Source organism: Pygocentrus nattereri, chromosome 1 (assembly GCF_015220715.1).
Source record: "Pygocentrus nattereri isolate fPygNat1 chromosome 1, fPygNat1.pri, whole genome shotgun sequence".
NCBI lineage: Eukaryota > Metazoa > Chordata > Actinopteri > Characiformes > Serrasalmidae > Pygocentrus > Pygocentrus nattereri.
In genome coordinates, this window is record NC_051211.1 from 24,322,527 (window position 1) to 24,340,149 (window position 17,623).

General features: G+C 38.2%; 1 protein-coding gene across 3 annotated transcripts in view; it reads right to left on the reverse strand.

Moving 5' to 3' along the window:
* The window catches only part of tuft1b (tuftelin 1b), a 34,389-nt gene that overhangs the window by 8,061 nt on the left and 8,705 nt on the right, over positions 1-17,623 (reverse strand). Inside the window, exons 1-8 of one of the 3 annotated variants that reach the window (XM_037532393.1) lie at positions 17,560-17,577; positions 7,721-7,795; positions 7,208-7,285; positions 7,050-7,124; positions 6,900-6,965; positions 6,140-6,229; positions 2,860-2,958; positions 1,866-2,083 (exon numbers count right to left, since the gene is read on the reverse strand). In XM_037532393.1, the coding sequence (XP_037388290.1) occupies positions 1,866-2,083; positions 2,860-2,958; positions 6,140-6,229; positions 6,900-6,965; positions 7,050-7,082 (506 nt within the window). In that variant the 5' untranslated portion in view covers positions 7,083-7,124; positions 7,208-7,285; positions 7,721-7,795; positions 17,560-17,577. Of the gene's footprint in view, positions 1-1,865; positions 2,084-2,859; positions 2,959-6,139; positions 6,230-6,899; positions 6,966-7,049; positions 7,125-7,207; positions 7,289-7,720; positions 7,796-17,559; positions 17,578-17,623 lie in introns of those variants that run through there. The other 2 variants (XM_017708543.2, XM_017708542.2) reach the window with 2 other exon arrangements.

Sequence of the window (17,623 nt, forward strand, 5' to 3'; positions counted from 1 at the left end):
GGAGCTAGTGGAAGTGGCTGGGGAAAGGGAGGTCTGGGCCTCATTGCTTAGGATGCTGCTCCCACGACCCGAACCCCGGAGAAGGGGAAGATGATGGATGGATGGATGGATGGATGGATGGATGGATGGATGGATGGATGGACGGATGGACGGATGGAAGAAAAGGAGCATCCAGAAAAGGCAGAGTGCTTTATGAGTAAGGATAGATCAAGGCTCACAACAGTGTTCCTCAACAAGTGGCTGTAATGGCGGTATTTTCTCTTTGTGCATAACATCATCAACAATGTGGGATTACAGACAAATCTCTGTGCACAAAGGGAAAGGCCAGAAAACATCAATGAATGCCCATGACTTCTAATCACTCAGTTGGCAATGTATGTTTCTGTCAAGGATATCACTGGGAATATGCAGTGGTGGACAGTAACTAAGTAAATGTAATTAGTTACTGTACTTAAGTAGTTTTTTTGTGTATCTGTACTTTACTGAAGTTTTTCCATTTTGGGCGACTTTTTACTTTCACTCCACTACATTTCAAGGTCAGTTATCTGACTTTTTCCTCCACTACATTTTGAGAAATCTGTCGTTCCTTTTGGTTTCTGTGTGTATAAAAACGTAACATGTCAAAACAAAAGAAGCACAAAGCACCAATCAGGGCACAGCAGTCACTTTGTTCTGAGCTTGTTTTGACCTGTTGGTCATACCAACCCAGCGCAAGTACGCGTTCAACGTCAGCGTTGTGGGGTGCTGGATCCTATCTCAGCAGTCATCGGGCGGAAGGCAGGATGGCCGGAGGAAATCCACGCAGACACGGGGAGAACATGCAAACTCCACACAGAGAGGACCCCAGGCCCTCCTTGCTGTGAGGCGACAGCACTACCCACCATGCCACTGCTATATATATATATCTGCTGTTGGAACAAAACCTCGTATCTCCATTTTAGTTGTTTTTCAGTTTATGACATAAAATACCAAAAATACCTGTTGTCCTTTACATTTTCTGTAAATTTCATGATGAATGGACCAAAAAGAAACAGCCTTTTTTCCTTTTTTTCCTTCTCTTGTAAAGTTACCATTTTGGAGATTTGGTTTTCTTCAGACAACAGCGATATATATACTTACATACACACATGGCACCCGTACTGCCCGTGTTACAACAGCATGGCTGTGTAATCCAAGAGTGCGGGTGCTAGAATGGCCTGCCTGCCTCCTACTGAAAATATGTGTTACATTATAAATTGCAAAATTTGACCTGGAATGGCAAAAAATTCCACTTTCAAAATGGGATCAATTGGCATCTTCATTCCCAAAACATCTTTTAAGTGCTGTTAAAAGAAAAAAGTGACATAACACAGGAGTAAACATGCTCCTGTCCTAACTTTTTTGGAACTTGTTGCAGGCAACATATTTGGAAAGAGTGTATTTACAAAAAAATAATATAGCTTATACAGTAAAATGTTAAATATCATATTTCTGTACCTTTTTTCAGTGTAGCACAGGTCAAACAGAATTTACTGCCTGTTTTTATTGGCTTTATTGGCTTAACTTCTTTGGAAGTGTGTTCGTGGCGTGATGGTGTATTTTTTCACTCATGCAGTAATTAGAAGGGAAGTGTTATGTTCTCTATTTTAAAGTCTGTAGTAAAGCCCTCATTATAGCCCACTATTCAATCACCAGTGCCTTTTTTCAACTGGATAGGAAAAAGGCAGCAGCTCCTTCCAAAATTTTCATCTGCCCATTTGTTACCAGAACAGAACTCTTGAAGACTGAATCATCTCCAAAGTACTGGAGTGTGTGAGATACTGTAAATCGTCAATTTCTAATTGTGGTCAAACGAATCGACTCATGAATTCATTTAGTGCTCTCACTTCTGTTCTTTCTCTGCATCCTTTAGCGCTCTCAGTTCCTGAAGTTCAGCCTCATTAGCTGCCATTTTGTCCTGAAGGGTGCCGTTCTCCAGCTCCAGGCTTCCCAGAAGTCTTTGCAGCTCCTCTATGCGTTGCCTCTGTCCCTCCACCTCACTGTCGGCACACTGCACACGCTCAGTTTGCTCTTGGAGACGCCGCTGGAACTCTCTGTTCTCTGCCTGAAGGGGGCCACAGAGCGCAGGGTTGACTTTACATGGAGATTATTTTATAGAGAAAATAATTTGTCCACTTTTCTCCTTTCTTTCTTTTCTATCTCTTTTCATCTCGTTTGTGTCAATTTTTCTTTCTTCTCTCTATCATCATTTCTTATCTCTGTCTTTCTATTTCTCTTTCTTTGTTTCCATTTTTCTTTCCTTCCTTTTTGAATTCTTTAAATCACTGATGATAAAAATGATTTTATTTTTATAGGAAATGTTAAGACATTCATCCATTTGTCTTTATCTCTTCTTTTACATTCTTCCCTTTTCCTTTTCATTTTTTTTAATTGTAGTTCTCTAGTTGTTTTTTTCTTTCTTTGGTATTTTCTATTATTTTATTAATGTATATTGGTTATGGATGAAGTGTGTTTGACATGTGCCCATTTTTTCCTTTTCTGAAATCTCTCATATCTTTCTTTCATTTACTTTGCAGAAACTTTTCAGAGCACCATTTTCTTGCTTTGCAAGCACTTTATGTCCTTCAGGAAATGCAGTTTTTTTCTTCACTTAATGCAAGGAATCAAGCTCAAACCACTTACATACTTACTGACTTCCTTCCTTCCTTTCTCCTTCCTTTTTTCCCTTTTTTTCCCTTCTTCTAGTATTTCAGTATTTCTAAACAGTATTTCAGTACACTGTGTAAGTTATTATTGAATGAAATATCAGTGATATTATTTGTACTCCAAACATTTAAATGGTAGTGAAGGTGATGAGAAGAGAGTTTGTATGTCAGAGACCTGCAACGTCTCTTTCTCCTCCTGGTGTCTCTTTTCCATCTCCTGCAGCTGAGCGTCTAGACGCTTGGTTACTTCTCTCAACTGCACACATTCCTGCTCCTGACAGAAGCAAATGAAATATACACAGAAAGAGAGGGAAAGAAGAAATTTACTTTTGGTGTATTTCAACTGTTACAATTAACTATGTCAGTAACTCACACCAAAAAACTCTCACACTGTAATATGTCTTTGGTAACTGCCATAGAGTACAAAACAAAGGACGGTGTTCTTGACTGCCCTTTGTTCTCTGTATAATAATTTATTCATTCTTTTCTTTGTTTGTTCTTGGGTTTTTTATACTTTGTCTTTCACACTTCATTAAGCAAGTGGATTATCTTATGTCCAATCTCCTGAAAGATGAAGAAGTTGTGGCCTCTTTGAGTGGAAATTAAGTAAATATAGGGTGGCCTTTTGCACAGTACTGTATAGAAGAGGATCCACAGGTGTTATTCCTTTATATACCTCTTTCACTAAAAAGCAACAATGGTATGTCTACAAATAAACCCATAAACTAAAACTGCTTGTACATGCTTTATGCACTGTTTTCTCATCTATGTTTCTGTAAGCCTAATAGACTTAAATGTGGCTACTTAGCCAGCATGATAAAGCAACAGTTAGTGTGCATGTTTAGACATCATCTCACAATAAGAAGGATGTGGGATAAAGAGTGCACTGAGAGAATTGAGAGAAAGCCACACAGAGATGTGTGTGTGTGTGGGTCTGTCTGTACTGGGGGGGTGGGGTATGTGAAAGAGGTAACAGGTTGCTGCAGGTTGACAGAGGAGATGGCACATTGTTTACTGAGCTAAATGCAGCTCGGCCTGAGATGTTTCACAGATGTCATAGGTGTGACTTTTCACAGAGAAGCAAAAAGTATGTGTGTGTGTCTGTGTGTGGCTTACTCACTCACATGTTAGTGTACAGACAGTGTTAGTGTGTCTGTGTGAGTGAGAAAAGCAAAGAGAGACATTGTGGAATTAACATGGAGGTTCAGAAAAGGTTCATAAAGCTGTCTTTATGAAAGACATACAGTCTGTATTCTTCAGCCTGATGTTCTCTATGGGTAATATATTAAATAACCATATTACATATTATGCTAAAGGGATGTACGTTATCTCCTGTAATTTCTTACACCCAGAAATAGAGAAAAAAATAGTTCCTTGTTCCACATGTTCTTTGATGGTACACTGTAGCTTTTGTCCTAGCGTGCATGTGAGGTTTTTTTTTACGAATGTCATAACCTAATTAAAAGATGTCATTTTTCTCTATTTTGGGTGGGGCTAACCCACTGCAGTGTGAATGGGTGGATAAATTTAAATGGGTTGGTTTTCCTGACATCACATCTGAAGATCCCTAACAAGCTGTTTTTGCACCTTAGTTTCCATACATGGACTGAGGAGCGAATGAAACTACAACAATGTCTGCACACTGCATCAAACTCTTTTATTTTAAAAAGGGGCAAGAAATAACATATTGTGTGCAGGACAGCCAATCAGAACAAAGTTTATTTGCATATACCAGTCTTAAATGTGCAGGATCAAAAACAGCCTGTTTAATTCTAATGCATACAGAGGATAGAAAATGGTCATAGAAAAATTATTTATGACTGTTTCTGATACATAAGTCCTGGTAAATGTCATAAGCGCAACTTTCAATTTCAAATGTTACCCAATGTAATATGACTCCAGCCTTTCACTGCTTCAGCTGAGCTGAGGCTGAGGAATAAATGGATTTTAATGGAAAGGCTCACATTTCACACTGTACTCTCTGAAGCACTCAGTCCACTCTAACACTGACGAAACGTGATATTGTGGGCTAAGTGTTTGAGAGGTGTGGCCAAATACACTTTTAATGCTGCAGGTTCAGTGCTGAGAAGCATGTTATTAAACAGTAAGTATAAAATGTAAAATAAAAAGAACTATCACAGAAATAAATATATTGCTGAGCAGGCTTTGTCAGTGGAATCTCAAATGCTAAGCAGGGTGGGGCCTGGTTAGCACTTTGTCTGGGAGACCAAAAAGCTTTTAAGCCCTTACCTTATTTTGATAGTCATCACTGTACATTCTTTATTGTTAAGTGTTGTTGCTATTTCATAATTTAACAACTGCAAAAGATGTTAGCATCATAAAATCATTAGACTGCAAAACATGCGAGTTCTGCTGGCAGCAACCTTAAAAATGATCTTTTAATATTTTAAAAAATGATTTACAACCATGTTCAAAAGTTTGGATGCCTCATCAAATTAATGTTTTTTGATTTAAGTGATTTTCTGAGTCAATTTAACTGCCATCCAGAGGCTGACCATTCTGTTTAGTCCTCTGCCATAATTAAAAATAGCAACTGACATCCAAATTCTGCCAACATGTGCTGCCGGTATACTCAATTTCACCATCCAACTTCAAAGGGCATTCATGTGGATCCTTCCAGGTGAGAAACTCATTTTCCCAAAAAAGCTGAGACCCCTTGAAAGCAGCATAAGCGCACATCCTTTATAGGAACACACTTACATTTTAATGCACAATTACTGTTTATTTACTATATATAATTTAATATATTGAGAAAATAATCAAATGTAAAATGAGGCCTGTGCAAAAGTTATGGCACATTTTATATTTTGTGTTTTAATTTTTTCCCCAGTTTGATCTCAGTAAATACACTGAAATCTTTAAGTTTGCTCCTTTATTTTTCAAATTAGAAAATCAAAAATGATGTAGTTTATCCGTGGGTGTTCAAACCTTTGAGTATGACTAAAAAAATGAGGCATATTAGTAAATTAAATCCAGTAATTTAGTTCTATTTTCTGTAAAGATTCAGAGGGCCTGGACATGAGTTGTTTTCTATAAATATGTGATGTAACTATATCAGTTTTTTTGAGCAGTTTGTACTAATTGTTCTTTGACACAGGGGCCACTTTTAATATATACAGTTCATTGCAAGATATTCCTCTCAGACAGCCTTATGTGCACAAAAGGGTTGACATATAAACATGAGAAAGCGTACAAAAAATGTAACTGAAATAAACTGAAATTTATTAGAGAACCATAAGAGAACTGGGAGGTTTTTCTCATCTAAATATTACTCTTATTTAATGTAGTGGCAGGAATAACGGAATGCAAGTCAGTTTTTTGACAAATGTTTAGAGACAAAAACATCCTCCATTGCTAAACTTACGAATGTACAACATTTCGTTCCACCTTGCTTTTGTGTTAACACTGTTTCTGTTGAAAGATTCAGAATTTACCTGGCTCTCAGAGATGGGCCCATCCACACTGGTGATGGAGACAGGTGAGTTGTTGATGGGTGCGCTGACTCTGATGCCATTGGCTGGAAACTAGGGTGAAAGACAGCTTACTGGATGAATGCTCCAAGGTACACTATTAGTTCAAGAGTATGTGGATACCCCTTTTAATTAGTTAATTCAGCTAAGCTAAGGTGCACTCATTTCTGATAAAGGTGTTCAACTGCACAAAAACAGCTTGTATAAACTCCACAGAAAAGCACTGCTAATGGAATGAGAGGCTCTAGAGGAGCTGTACACAAGCCTAAGATCACCGTGCTCAATGCCAATCGCCAGCTGGAGGGGTATAAATCTTGTCAGCACTGGGTTGTGGAGCTGTGTTCTCTGGAGTGAAGCTCCACCCAATACTATTGAGCTGAAGTGGAGTTTGTGATTTAGAATTATTAGATTATTATTAGGTTATTAGTTTTTTTTATTTTAGGAATATACCGATATAAAATGCATACACTAGTGGGCAAGCCTAACAAACATGCACAAATGTGCCTCACTGCATTTAAAAGCAATGCAATTGGCAGGCTTACATTATGTTTGTTCTTAAAATCATATCACCGATCAGCCACGATAAACATAAAATGAATATCAGCCAATTCCATACCTGCACCCCTAGTTTTGTCCCTTTGAGACATAACATATACAACTATTTGCACAACCAACAACATCTAATACCGTGATAATAGCAAAACACACATGGTAAATGTGGTACCTTATTATTGTTGCTGTTATGCCTGGCTGCCATTTGTTCCCTGAGAGTCTTCAGACAATACCTCACCTAAGACGAAACACACATGATCATTTCACACTAGTTATCTCTCTCACTCACTTCTGGGAACAAATATAAGATGTCTGTACTGACCTCCTGTATTTGTGACAGCTCATCAGTCAACATCTCCACGCTTTGCTGCTTCTGTTTGCCTTCCTCAAGATACACCTACAGCAAAAAACACAAATAAGCACGCACACATGCACACGTATCAGCCACTTGCACGCTAACAAGAATCTGTTAAAACTTACCTTGATCACCTCTATCTCTTCTCCTAGGAGCGTGCTGGAGTCAGGCTTTCGCAGCTGGCTACCCTGGATCTGTGTAGTCTGCTTGAAGGACAAATATTGCAATATTGTATAGCCAGTACTTTTATTGCCCTCCAGATTTTCTCCCTTTAAGTAATATTACCTCACTACAACGTTATATGTTTCCCATACTTTCAGCGTGAGGTCAAGCTAATAAACAACTAAGACATTTGTCATGGCCTCTTTGTTCATCTTATCAAGAATGCCAGTAATTCTTGTGGGTGGTATATATGGAATGTATGCTGTTGTGTAATAAATGTCTAACCAGGGTAGGAATGGCTATCCACCGAACAATGGAATATATTGCAATGTGTTGGCAACGTATTCCAAAGTGTAAACAGAATATATTTAAATACACTTTTAATGTATTACAATGACATTCTCAGCATATGTGGCTGGCTCATTGCATTCTTATTGGGCATCTTGTGCTAAAAGTGTGCATTTGTGTTAATGTACCTGGTTGGTGATTTTGTTCGTAATCCCAGGAACTAGATTCTGGTTGTAGTCAGCCTCAGAGAGCCTACAGCTATCCTGTGAAGGGAAAACAATATCTCAAATGAATGAGATGAAAGAAGAGAGCAAAGAAAAGGAGAGCTAGTCTCGCGGAGCCCGACGTGATTTTGTAATGAGAATACAGCCATGAGAAATTTTGGGCTAAATGTGGAAAAATCTGAACGCAGGCTTATTTGGGTGTAAAATTTCTAAACCAATTCAAGGCATTGGAGCACAAAGTAGGGGCAAAAGTGCGCCTCAACAATGTCCAACAGTCTATTGTTAGCCCATCAACATAAGTTATCATGGCCAAAAAATTCCTCAAAAAACCCAATTAAGCAAGTAGATGTACGCAGTGTGTATGACAACCAGTAAATCAAATTTTTTTCTAGGGACTATTTTGCCCCCCTAGTATGAGCCTCTCCACATGGAGAATGTTTTAAAAAATACATTTTCTGCCAAACCTGATCTCAAAGCTGCGTTAGGAAACATATTTCGCTGTTGTCGTATCTCCAAAATGATCACTTTATAGGAGAAGGAAAAAACATACTTTACTTTTAATGCAAGTCAATGGAACCAGAATTTTTTCCAAGTCATTTTGGACTGTTTCTTTCGGTCCATTCATCATAAAATTTACACACAATGTAAATCGTGGGCTGGAGGTTAGGGAACTGGCCCTGTGACCGGAAGGTTGCCGGTTCAATCCCCAGCGCCGACGGTACATGACTGAGGTGTCCTTGAGCAAGACACCTAACCCCCAATTGCTTCCCGGGCGCTTTGGATAGGGCTGCCCATCGCTCCGGGCAAGTGTGCTCACTGCCCCCTAGTGTGTGTGTGGTGTTTCACTGCCCAGATGGGTTAAATACAGAGGTAAAGTTTCCCCTTTGTGGGACTAATAAGGGTCACTTAATCTAATGGTAAAAGGTATTTTCAAATTATGTCAAAAACTGGAAAACAACAAAAATGGAGATACAAGGTTTTGTTCCGACAGCAACGATTTGTAACCATTTCATGTAATAACTTTCTGTGAGATAGCTTATAGAGGCATTAAACTCTTCAGAGGTCTGCTTGTGAATTTCCCAGCTGTGGGACTAATAAAGGATTATCTTATCTTATCTTCCCATCACGACCACTGTGAGCAAATCTAATTTGGTACATTTTCTAGAATTTTACATCAAACAACCCTGAATGACTTATTATTAATCATTTAATTATGTGGAAATTTAGGGAACAGTGAATTTCTCTTGTAAAGACTACAGATAAGAGGAATGTTAGAGTGGGTTTTAGTGGGTTTACCATACCCCAGATTTCACTGCACTATAGCAGCAAAAGTTGACCTAGTTGTCCCCAGACGTGTATTCTCATTACGAGACTTGAGGAGACCTGGATATCAACTACAGACGGCATGATGCCACTTTTTCCTTTTCCCATACCAATGCCAACACCTTCAGTAACAACCGATACTAGTACCATTATGATATTCTTAATTTTTTAAAATGAGCTATTTTGTATTTAAGAACTTAAAATGAGCATCTAAAAGTAGATTATCCTGCTCAAACTACTCAAACACTCTGCAACCTCACAGGAAGACATACATCCCCCTTTTCTGAATTGTATATTTTATATTAATGCTAAAACCTATCCAGTTTTGCTATCTGGTGTCGATCAAAGGAGGATGGGTTCCCCTTTTGAGTCTTAGTTCCTCTCAAGGTTTCTTCCTCTTGCTTTCAGGGACTTTTCCTTGCCACTGTCGCCACTGGCTGGCTCATGGGGAGCTTGGACTTGGATTTTTCTGTAAAGCTGCTTTGCAATAACACCTCTTGTAAAAACTGTAATATAAATAATGCAGTCTATATAGACTATATGCCATCTTTAAAAACAATGCATGACAAATTCATAAGGTAAAGGGGGGACGATGGTTGGGAGTCATAACAAATGTACAGCAAATGTGCAAAAGAAGAAAATCAACATTCCAACATCTTATATAACAAGTATTAATGTGCTTCCATCAAAGGACAAACTAAACTAAACTGAAGAGGCCTGTAATAGGCAATAAAAACAGCCTTTAGCAAGGCTCATGCCAGCTATTCAAACTGGCAAGGCAATGCTGCTTGAATACATGTTACAGCACATAAAAGCTTACATAAGCAATCATAAGCAAAAGATTACTTCTGTTGAGTGAGGGAGAGAGAGGAAACAAAAGACGAGAGAAAAGATTCTACAGTAATGCAAGTATTCCATTAGTGGAGTTATAAAACGACTGAAGTTGGGGAAGAAGATTTTATGTGAAACTTCATATACTTTCTAGTGTTTTTGCACTTCAACATCTCCTCATTGTTCCCCTTCTACCACATTCATTTCTGTTCTCCAGAAATATCAGCTCTGACCTTCTAAAGAAAAGAACCCCACCTTTTTGAGCTCTTTCGCCACTACAGTTTCACATTCACTACTAATAAAATTATTTAAGACGTGATCTGCACTACACAAACTGTAGGCAGAAATACAGCAGATTGATGGTGTCGTCAGATTAGTTTTAAAGTTGTTGCACTGTAATTGAACCACTTCATAATGGTGTCTTAGTAATATAAAAGGCTACAATGTCCGTGTGTCAGTTTGCAGTAAATTGCAAATGTTCATTTTTCAACCAGGTGTGGACACATAAGGGGTAGACATGTAACAACACTAAAAAGCACTCATAAATAATTCAAGCATCTTAAACATCTGCTATATCACTCTTCTTTCTCCTTTTACCTTCTTGTCCACACACATCTAAAGCAATAATCATCCCTGTGTGTTCGTGTGAGTATACTGCCTTCCTTAAAATAGTCCTAGAGCCTATGGAAGTTCAGGTTAATAATTTGTAGAAAATTACTTGTGAACTATTCATGTGCAATTTAGAACAATATTTTATTGCTTTTAGTTAATAAACTAGCTCTCTGTTTTGAAATGTGTGACTGCAAACAGGGCTTTGTGAACTCCTGCTGGTGTGGGTTTCCTCTCTCTCAACTTAACACAGAAATACTACTACTTGAGTGCTAATAGCACTCAGTGAACTATTGTGTTTTACTATTTGCACATTTTACAAAACGTAAAACATTCAATTTTAAATCTTTCGAACGTACTGCCCTGTTTGTTGTTTGAGGTTTGACAGTGAAACTACAAGGTTAGGGCAGCTCAAAAAAAGTTCTGGACTCACAGCTCCCGAGGAAAACTTTGGACATGTAGGAAAACAGATGGGCTCTTCTGTAAGGTGAACTTACAGGCAGGTGTGGCCTGTATAAGTGTAATAATTAGCCCTGTCTGCAGTAATCGAGAAGGTGCATGATTACTGTAATGAAGAGTGGGCTGTTAAAATTAAACACTTCAGAGGAATAAAAGTAATTGTTAGGTGTAGCCATTAACTTGTCCATACATGGAAAGAGACAGGAATGTGGTGGGGTAGTCCACAGACACAAGAAAATGAGTGAATAAGAGCAGCCTGCAGACTGAGTCATCTGACTTTTCCAGCTTCCCAGGTGGGCTGGCCAAAGGTGTGTGCATGTATAGTAGACTCTGGAAACAAGAAATTCATCACAAACTCACTGCTAATGAATGCAGGCTCACCGGAATTACATATACTACATATTCAAAAATCTTCACGATGTCTGTGTCAAAATATCATGATATGTACTGATACACGTAATTTTGGACACACACACATAATGAAATATCAGTGCCGCATCTAACAACTGCCATCAAGAGCTCACATTTCACATAATAGGCATACATTGCAATATAATCAACTTGTACCAGACTAATTATGCTCTCTGTGTAAGGAAAAGTGCAGCTGGTCAGAATTCCTTAAGTACTGAAGATATCCACAAGACACTCACAAAAATAAGATTGTCACAATAACAAAATGCATCATTATAACAATACAATATTGTCATTTTGCCCACTTCTAATCTGAATAGAGTCTTAGGCTGTTTTCTTGATAATGAACCGTAGGCACTGTATGTAGAGCCACCTTTTTCGCTGTGCCAGCATGTAATTACGTGTGTCTCTGTTCTGATTTGACTGAGCGGCAGTGTCAGGACATGTGTGTGCATGTGTGTGTGATGACAGGGCCATTAGGTGGAAAAAACCATCACTGCTCTCATGTGACAGGCAGAATGTAGATGATGTACTTTTGCTCCCTCAGATCAGAGAGAAAGAATAACAGCCCTGGGGTGCTTAAACACAGACATGCATACTGACAGTAGACAAAACCAGTGCAAAAACTATGCTTAAGTGAAAATATAGGCACTGCATCAAACTCATGACATGACATGACAACGACATGAGGTGTGAGAAGCCAAAAATGCACTGAAGTGAAAGTCAGAAAGTTAGAGAGAAAGTTTTATTAGCTTTTTACTCTCGACTGAAGCTCCCTGTGTGGGCTAAATGAGCACATGCGACACACTAGCACATTTCCAGTTCTTTCTAAAAAACCTATACACACACACACACACACACACACACACACACACACACACACACACACACACACACACACACAAACATGTCTGGTTAAATAAAAATGATAAAGAGAAAGTTGAAAAAAGGAACCGCATTGAAAGTAACAGCAAACAAAAGACTAAGACTGAGAAAAAATGTAGAGGCTCTTTACAGTCATTGAACCACAGTAAGACAGGATCTCAGAGAGGGAGGTGAAAAGGCAAAACACTTTCCTCTCTTCCTCTCTTTTTCTCTCCCTCCATAAAGGAGTCTGGCCGCACCCGAGGCCCTCACACAGACACAATGTTCCTTTCCTGAGTGACACGCCCTCTTTACCTCCTGCTCATTCTCCTGGCTCTCACACACTCATCTTCATTCGGTTTCACCAGTGACATCATCAAACCATGCTGGAGTACAGGCGGCTTTGCTTCCTCAGAACCGCTGTAAGGAGAAGATCAGTGCTTGACTGGCAGATTGATTGCAGATCAAAAGTAATGAGTATGCACTAATTTTCTCACACACATGCGCAAGCACTGTCTGCATGATGTCAGTGAAGCACATCTACTGCTATTTATTGTTTGCCATGTCATTAATGCGGTACTGTAAATATGCATCGTCACTGTCTTATCAAAGCCTTGCAACTATTTTGTTTTTGTATGGCTATTAGTTATTTACATTATTTGATTGCACTAACTGCCCGTTATATTGCATGAATATTTCATGACTAATGGACCAAAAGAAAAGGCCAAAAATTACTTCCTGAGTATCACTGAGTTTAAATGTTTTTTAATTTCTGACACTGAAACCAATACCGATCTTATATTATTATATTATATCTACACAATTGTATATAAAACATTAATTATATCATGTATCAATAGTAAAAATAAAGTTTTAAATTAAAAAAAGTTCCACAATGCACTTCCTTCCTTCTTTGATAGGTTACAGATATTACCCAGATAATAACACTGTTTTTATCAGCAATCTAAATTTTGGAACAAGCTTACTTACTGGCTCACTGATGCAGACATGACCAACTACATAGGTACTGAATATTGGTATTGAATAATTTTTCTGCTACTTTGTAGTAAAATAATAATGATGTTGAAATAATCACATACTTTTGTGATAAGCCATAACTCATTTTTTGACTTACTAACTCAAAATCTTGAAAATGCCTTAAAAAGTCATTCATTCTAGCAAGTCACAGTAAGTCCGTCAAAACGGAGGGATAAAAAGTCCTTTTTCCTCCTACTTTGCCGAAACAGACTTTCATACGAAAAGCATGTAAGCCAAATGTGTTGTTATATCAGGCTGCTCATATATCAATTACGAAGTTATCATTAAGTTATCATTTGCATGGAAGTTCTTAGTAGACAAGCCACTAAACTGGCCACTTCCATCAGTGCAAAGTGATTGTAGACTGACAGTCATCAGCATCTCTCTTAGTAAATCTGCCTCAAATAGAGCTAAGCCTTTACAATCCTTCTGCCATTAGCCAAAAACACTAGCAACTCCTTTGTATAGCATTCCATTCTCTGACCCATTCTTACTGTATGTTCAAAGCACATGACCTCAGTAATAAACAATAACAGGCAAAGCCAGATCCAGAAAAGTAAGAGCTCTTAGGCAATATATCCACTGAAATTAAGTATCTGTAATAAAGCCAGAACAGAAAAGATCCTTTCGGCTTCATTCCTCTACCTGCCTGCACAATAGCCTCCTTGTACCAGCTATTCAGCCCCGGTACAAACATGATCCTCTTCCATCAGCCGCTCTAGAGCAAAGAAACCTGAGGATTCAGGCAGCCCTGCCATGAGCCCCCTCAGGGCCAGGATAAAGTTTAGGCCTGGAACAATGTGTTAGACAAATCAGTACCAGGGGCTTTGACATTGAACTGAAGACACATATAAGTTGGAACATGTTTAGGTTTATGGCGCTTGTATGTGTTTTGACTGTTGAGAATGTATGAGAATACTGAAACAGTGTCTTTCAAAGATCTGAAATATATCCTGAAAATGTGTTTATGAAGACAAAAAATTGCTAATAAAAACTACACTAAAACGGTTAATCGTCTCAAAGCTGGATTTTGTGTGTTGAACAGCTGTTAAGAAACCTTGCATTTAGTACACCAGTGTTTAGATGTAGCATTTCAATGTATGTACTAATACGCCTATTGTATTAATATTATCAGATAACTGAACAGCTAAATAACACCATGTCAACACAAGTTTTACACTGAAAATGTATTGTTTTTTTGCTGAAAATGTAATAATGCCTTAGTTTGTTTGGTATTTTTAGTTTAACCACACATTATGCTTAAAACTGCAGGGATAGCAGAATGGCCCTTTTTTAGAATATCTATGCTTGACAATTAAAATATTGAACTCAACAATTGTTGGTTTTATGTTTTAAAAGGACAATAAAATGTGCTTTTCTTGTATTCATGCATAATCGTATTTTATACTTCAACAGAACACGAGTGTCTGAATGGGAGCACGTTCCCACGCTGTTAAGGACGATGCACAGACAGTGTAGTCTTTCCACTAACTAGGCCAAGTACTCTAGTTGTTGGTAGCCGAATCTAGAAATACACAAAATATGTTTTTCTGCCAATATCTCATAGAGAGGATGAGTCCTCATCGGCATCCACCGTTGGACTGTTTAGCACTAGTGTTAGCATATTAATATTGCTCATCTGAAGAGGCAGCCTCCACTACTGAATTTTGTTAGCATCTTAACATCATATGGTGCCATAACCCTACATTTTTTTTGCTTGCTTCCTTTTTTGTTTTTTTACTTCCCTGTAGTTAACCGACTATCTGTTCATTATACTCAAATATCAAAATTAATCAGACCACACAACTGAATTCTATAACTGTGGCAAACGCTGTAGTGTCTTAAACATATAAAGGATATACAGCACAGTACTAAAGTCTTGAACATTCTATTTGGGATTAAAAAAAAAACATTCCAGTAGTTGACACAATTTCTTTTTGGCCCTATAAAAGGAGGCTGTTAGTTGTGTGGTTTCATTCTGTGTTCATCTGCAGAATGAAATTTACCAGCAAAAGAAACAGGTATCCATATTACGTCAAGCTGGTCTATAACAGTTTACAGAGGATTTCAGTTAAACATGTTATGACAGCACCCAGGCTTTGATCTGAAAACATGGTGACATGTTAAAACATCCATTTAATTAAATTCTGATCACCCATTACACACATGCACCCACAAACACAGGTCATAGAACTTCAACTGGCACCTTAAAATCAAATCAGTCATTGTGCCATGTGGTTAGCACACCTTATTCAAAAAAGGGACTTGTTCTGACAAGTGCAGTAAAACATTTCGGCTCCCTCAGCAATGTTACCATAGTAAACGTCTCTGGAGTCATATATCAAATGCAAATAATCAAATGCCAAATGTATTATGTATTAGTTAAAACAGTAGAGAATAGTGTACTCCGTGCCTCTTGTATGCAAAAAAAAAGTTGCAAAAGGTTCTGGCAAGTGCAGTAAAATCATTTTGGCTGCCTCCGCAATGTTACATAATATAGAACCACTAATAAAGGGAAATCTAGAAAAAGACAAGCCTGATCTGCATAAATGAGAGTGTACTTAATGTCATGTGTTGCTCCAATCCTATAACAATTTTATCTTGAAGGTTGGTATTTAGTGAACTAAATTAGCATTCATTTGAATATACTGCCCTAAACAAAGAAAAGCAGGACAGCTAAAGTGGCAGAATATACTTCTATTATGTATGGGCTAGTTTAATCTGTTCACTTTTAACAAAGGCAAAGAGATTTTAAATCAAAGATCGAGTGTACATAGAAAGGCTGGAGGTCCACCGAGCAGATACCATGTTTTCACACCCTACCAGCAACAGCGACATTCCAGACTTTATATGAAGTGCTGTGGCATGTAACCACTGTAAAAAGCAAGACCCTTAGATATACACCATAGTTTTTATGCACCATTTTAATGTGCCTTACATTACACGCAAACTTACAGACTGATTTCTTTACAGTGGTGGTAATAGGAACTGTAGGGTTATGGTTTCTACAGCTGTCCAAAACTACCAGGAAACCTACATGTGTCTTCTGAGTATTTGTATGTAAGACTGATAATGATAAAATAGCTGTACATCTGAAATCCTATACTTTTTTGGGTACTACTTTGCCTCACAACGCCCTGCGTCTACTCTCCCACCCTGCACGTGTTTTAAAGTATATACACAGGCCAACAGTTACTCTAAACTATTGTTGCACAATGTCTCAGGCATCAGGCAATGTGTTCTCAATGATTTTGTGCGATATCTTTCTGTAAGTTAGCTTTAAAAGCTATTGAATTCTTCCGATGTCTGGTTCTTATCACTACCACTTTGAAAAACTCGGTAAGTTTCTTTACAATGCATCGCTTCACATCAAACACTTTGAATGACGTTGTTTACCTCCTCACATCACTCTGAATGATGTTCTCATCAGGACTGAGTTATAAAGAACTGTAGAGGATTTAGTGGAATTCCCCTTCAAAATGGTTTTACCCAAGAAAGCCCCGGTTTCTCTTGAAATTCCCTTCTGGTCAGGTGCACTTAACACAAACAATGCAAACGGGTGAGCTCCAAATGACCTCATTATCCCCTGTGGCTACCTCATAGGTGATACCACTCACACCTGGTTAACCTCTGAAAATTACTGGCACCAGTAAATGACCAATAGCCTAACACGACAAAGCATCCAATGAGTCAGCAACTTTAAGAAGCAGACAGAACATTACAAAATAGACTAGATTTGCTCTGCTTTTGGATATATTATTGTAACAAACCCATTATTTGCAAAGATTGCTACTGTTCTTTAACAATGAATATGAATACTACATGCCGTATTCAACAGATTCATTTTAGCATAGCATCTAGCAACACAATGGTCTGAAATGAAACCTCAAAGCAAAGCGAGAATGTTTAGGCTGATCCCATATGCAACAACACATACACCCATGGCAACAAGTCATTATAGGTAATGACTCTGGCGTCATTCATCTAAAGGGCAGATCATCTCAAATAGCAGCTAGAAATTACCACGCAAAACATTTAAGTCCATCCTTTGGGTCTATTTAACAAGAATTTGTTTTCTGCTCTCACTAAGGCGTTACAGATTCTTTCCTTGGTGTCAATATTACAGAGATTATAGAACTTAACAGAACTGCTTAGTCAAGTTCATAACACAGGCATACTCAGTGAGACTGTACAGACAAATCCTTTCCAGCACCAAACACTTCACAGAGCTCACTCAGTCCTCATTCACACAGAACTTTCCTCCTTACCTTAGAGCAGATACCTGAACACTGCTTACTGGTAGTCTGAGCATGTGCTGCGTGTTTTCATCTG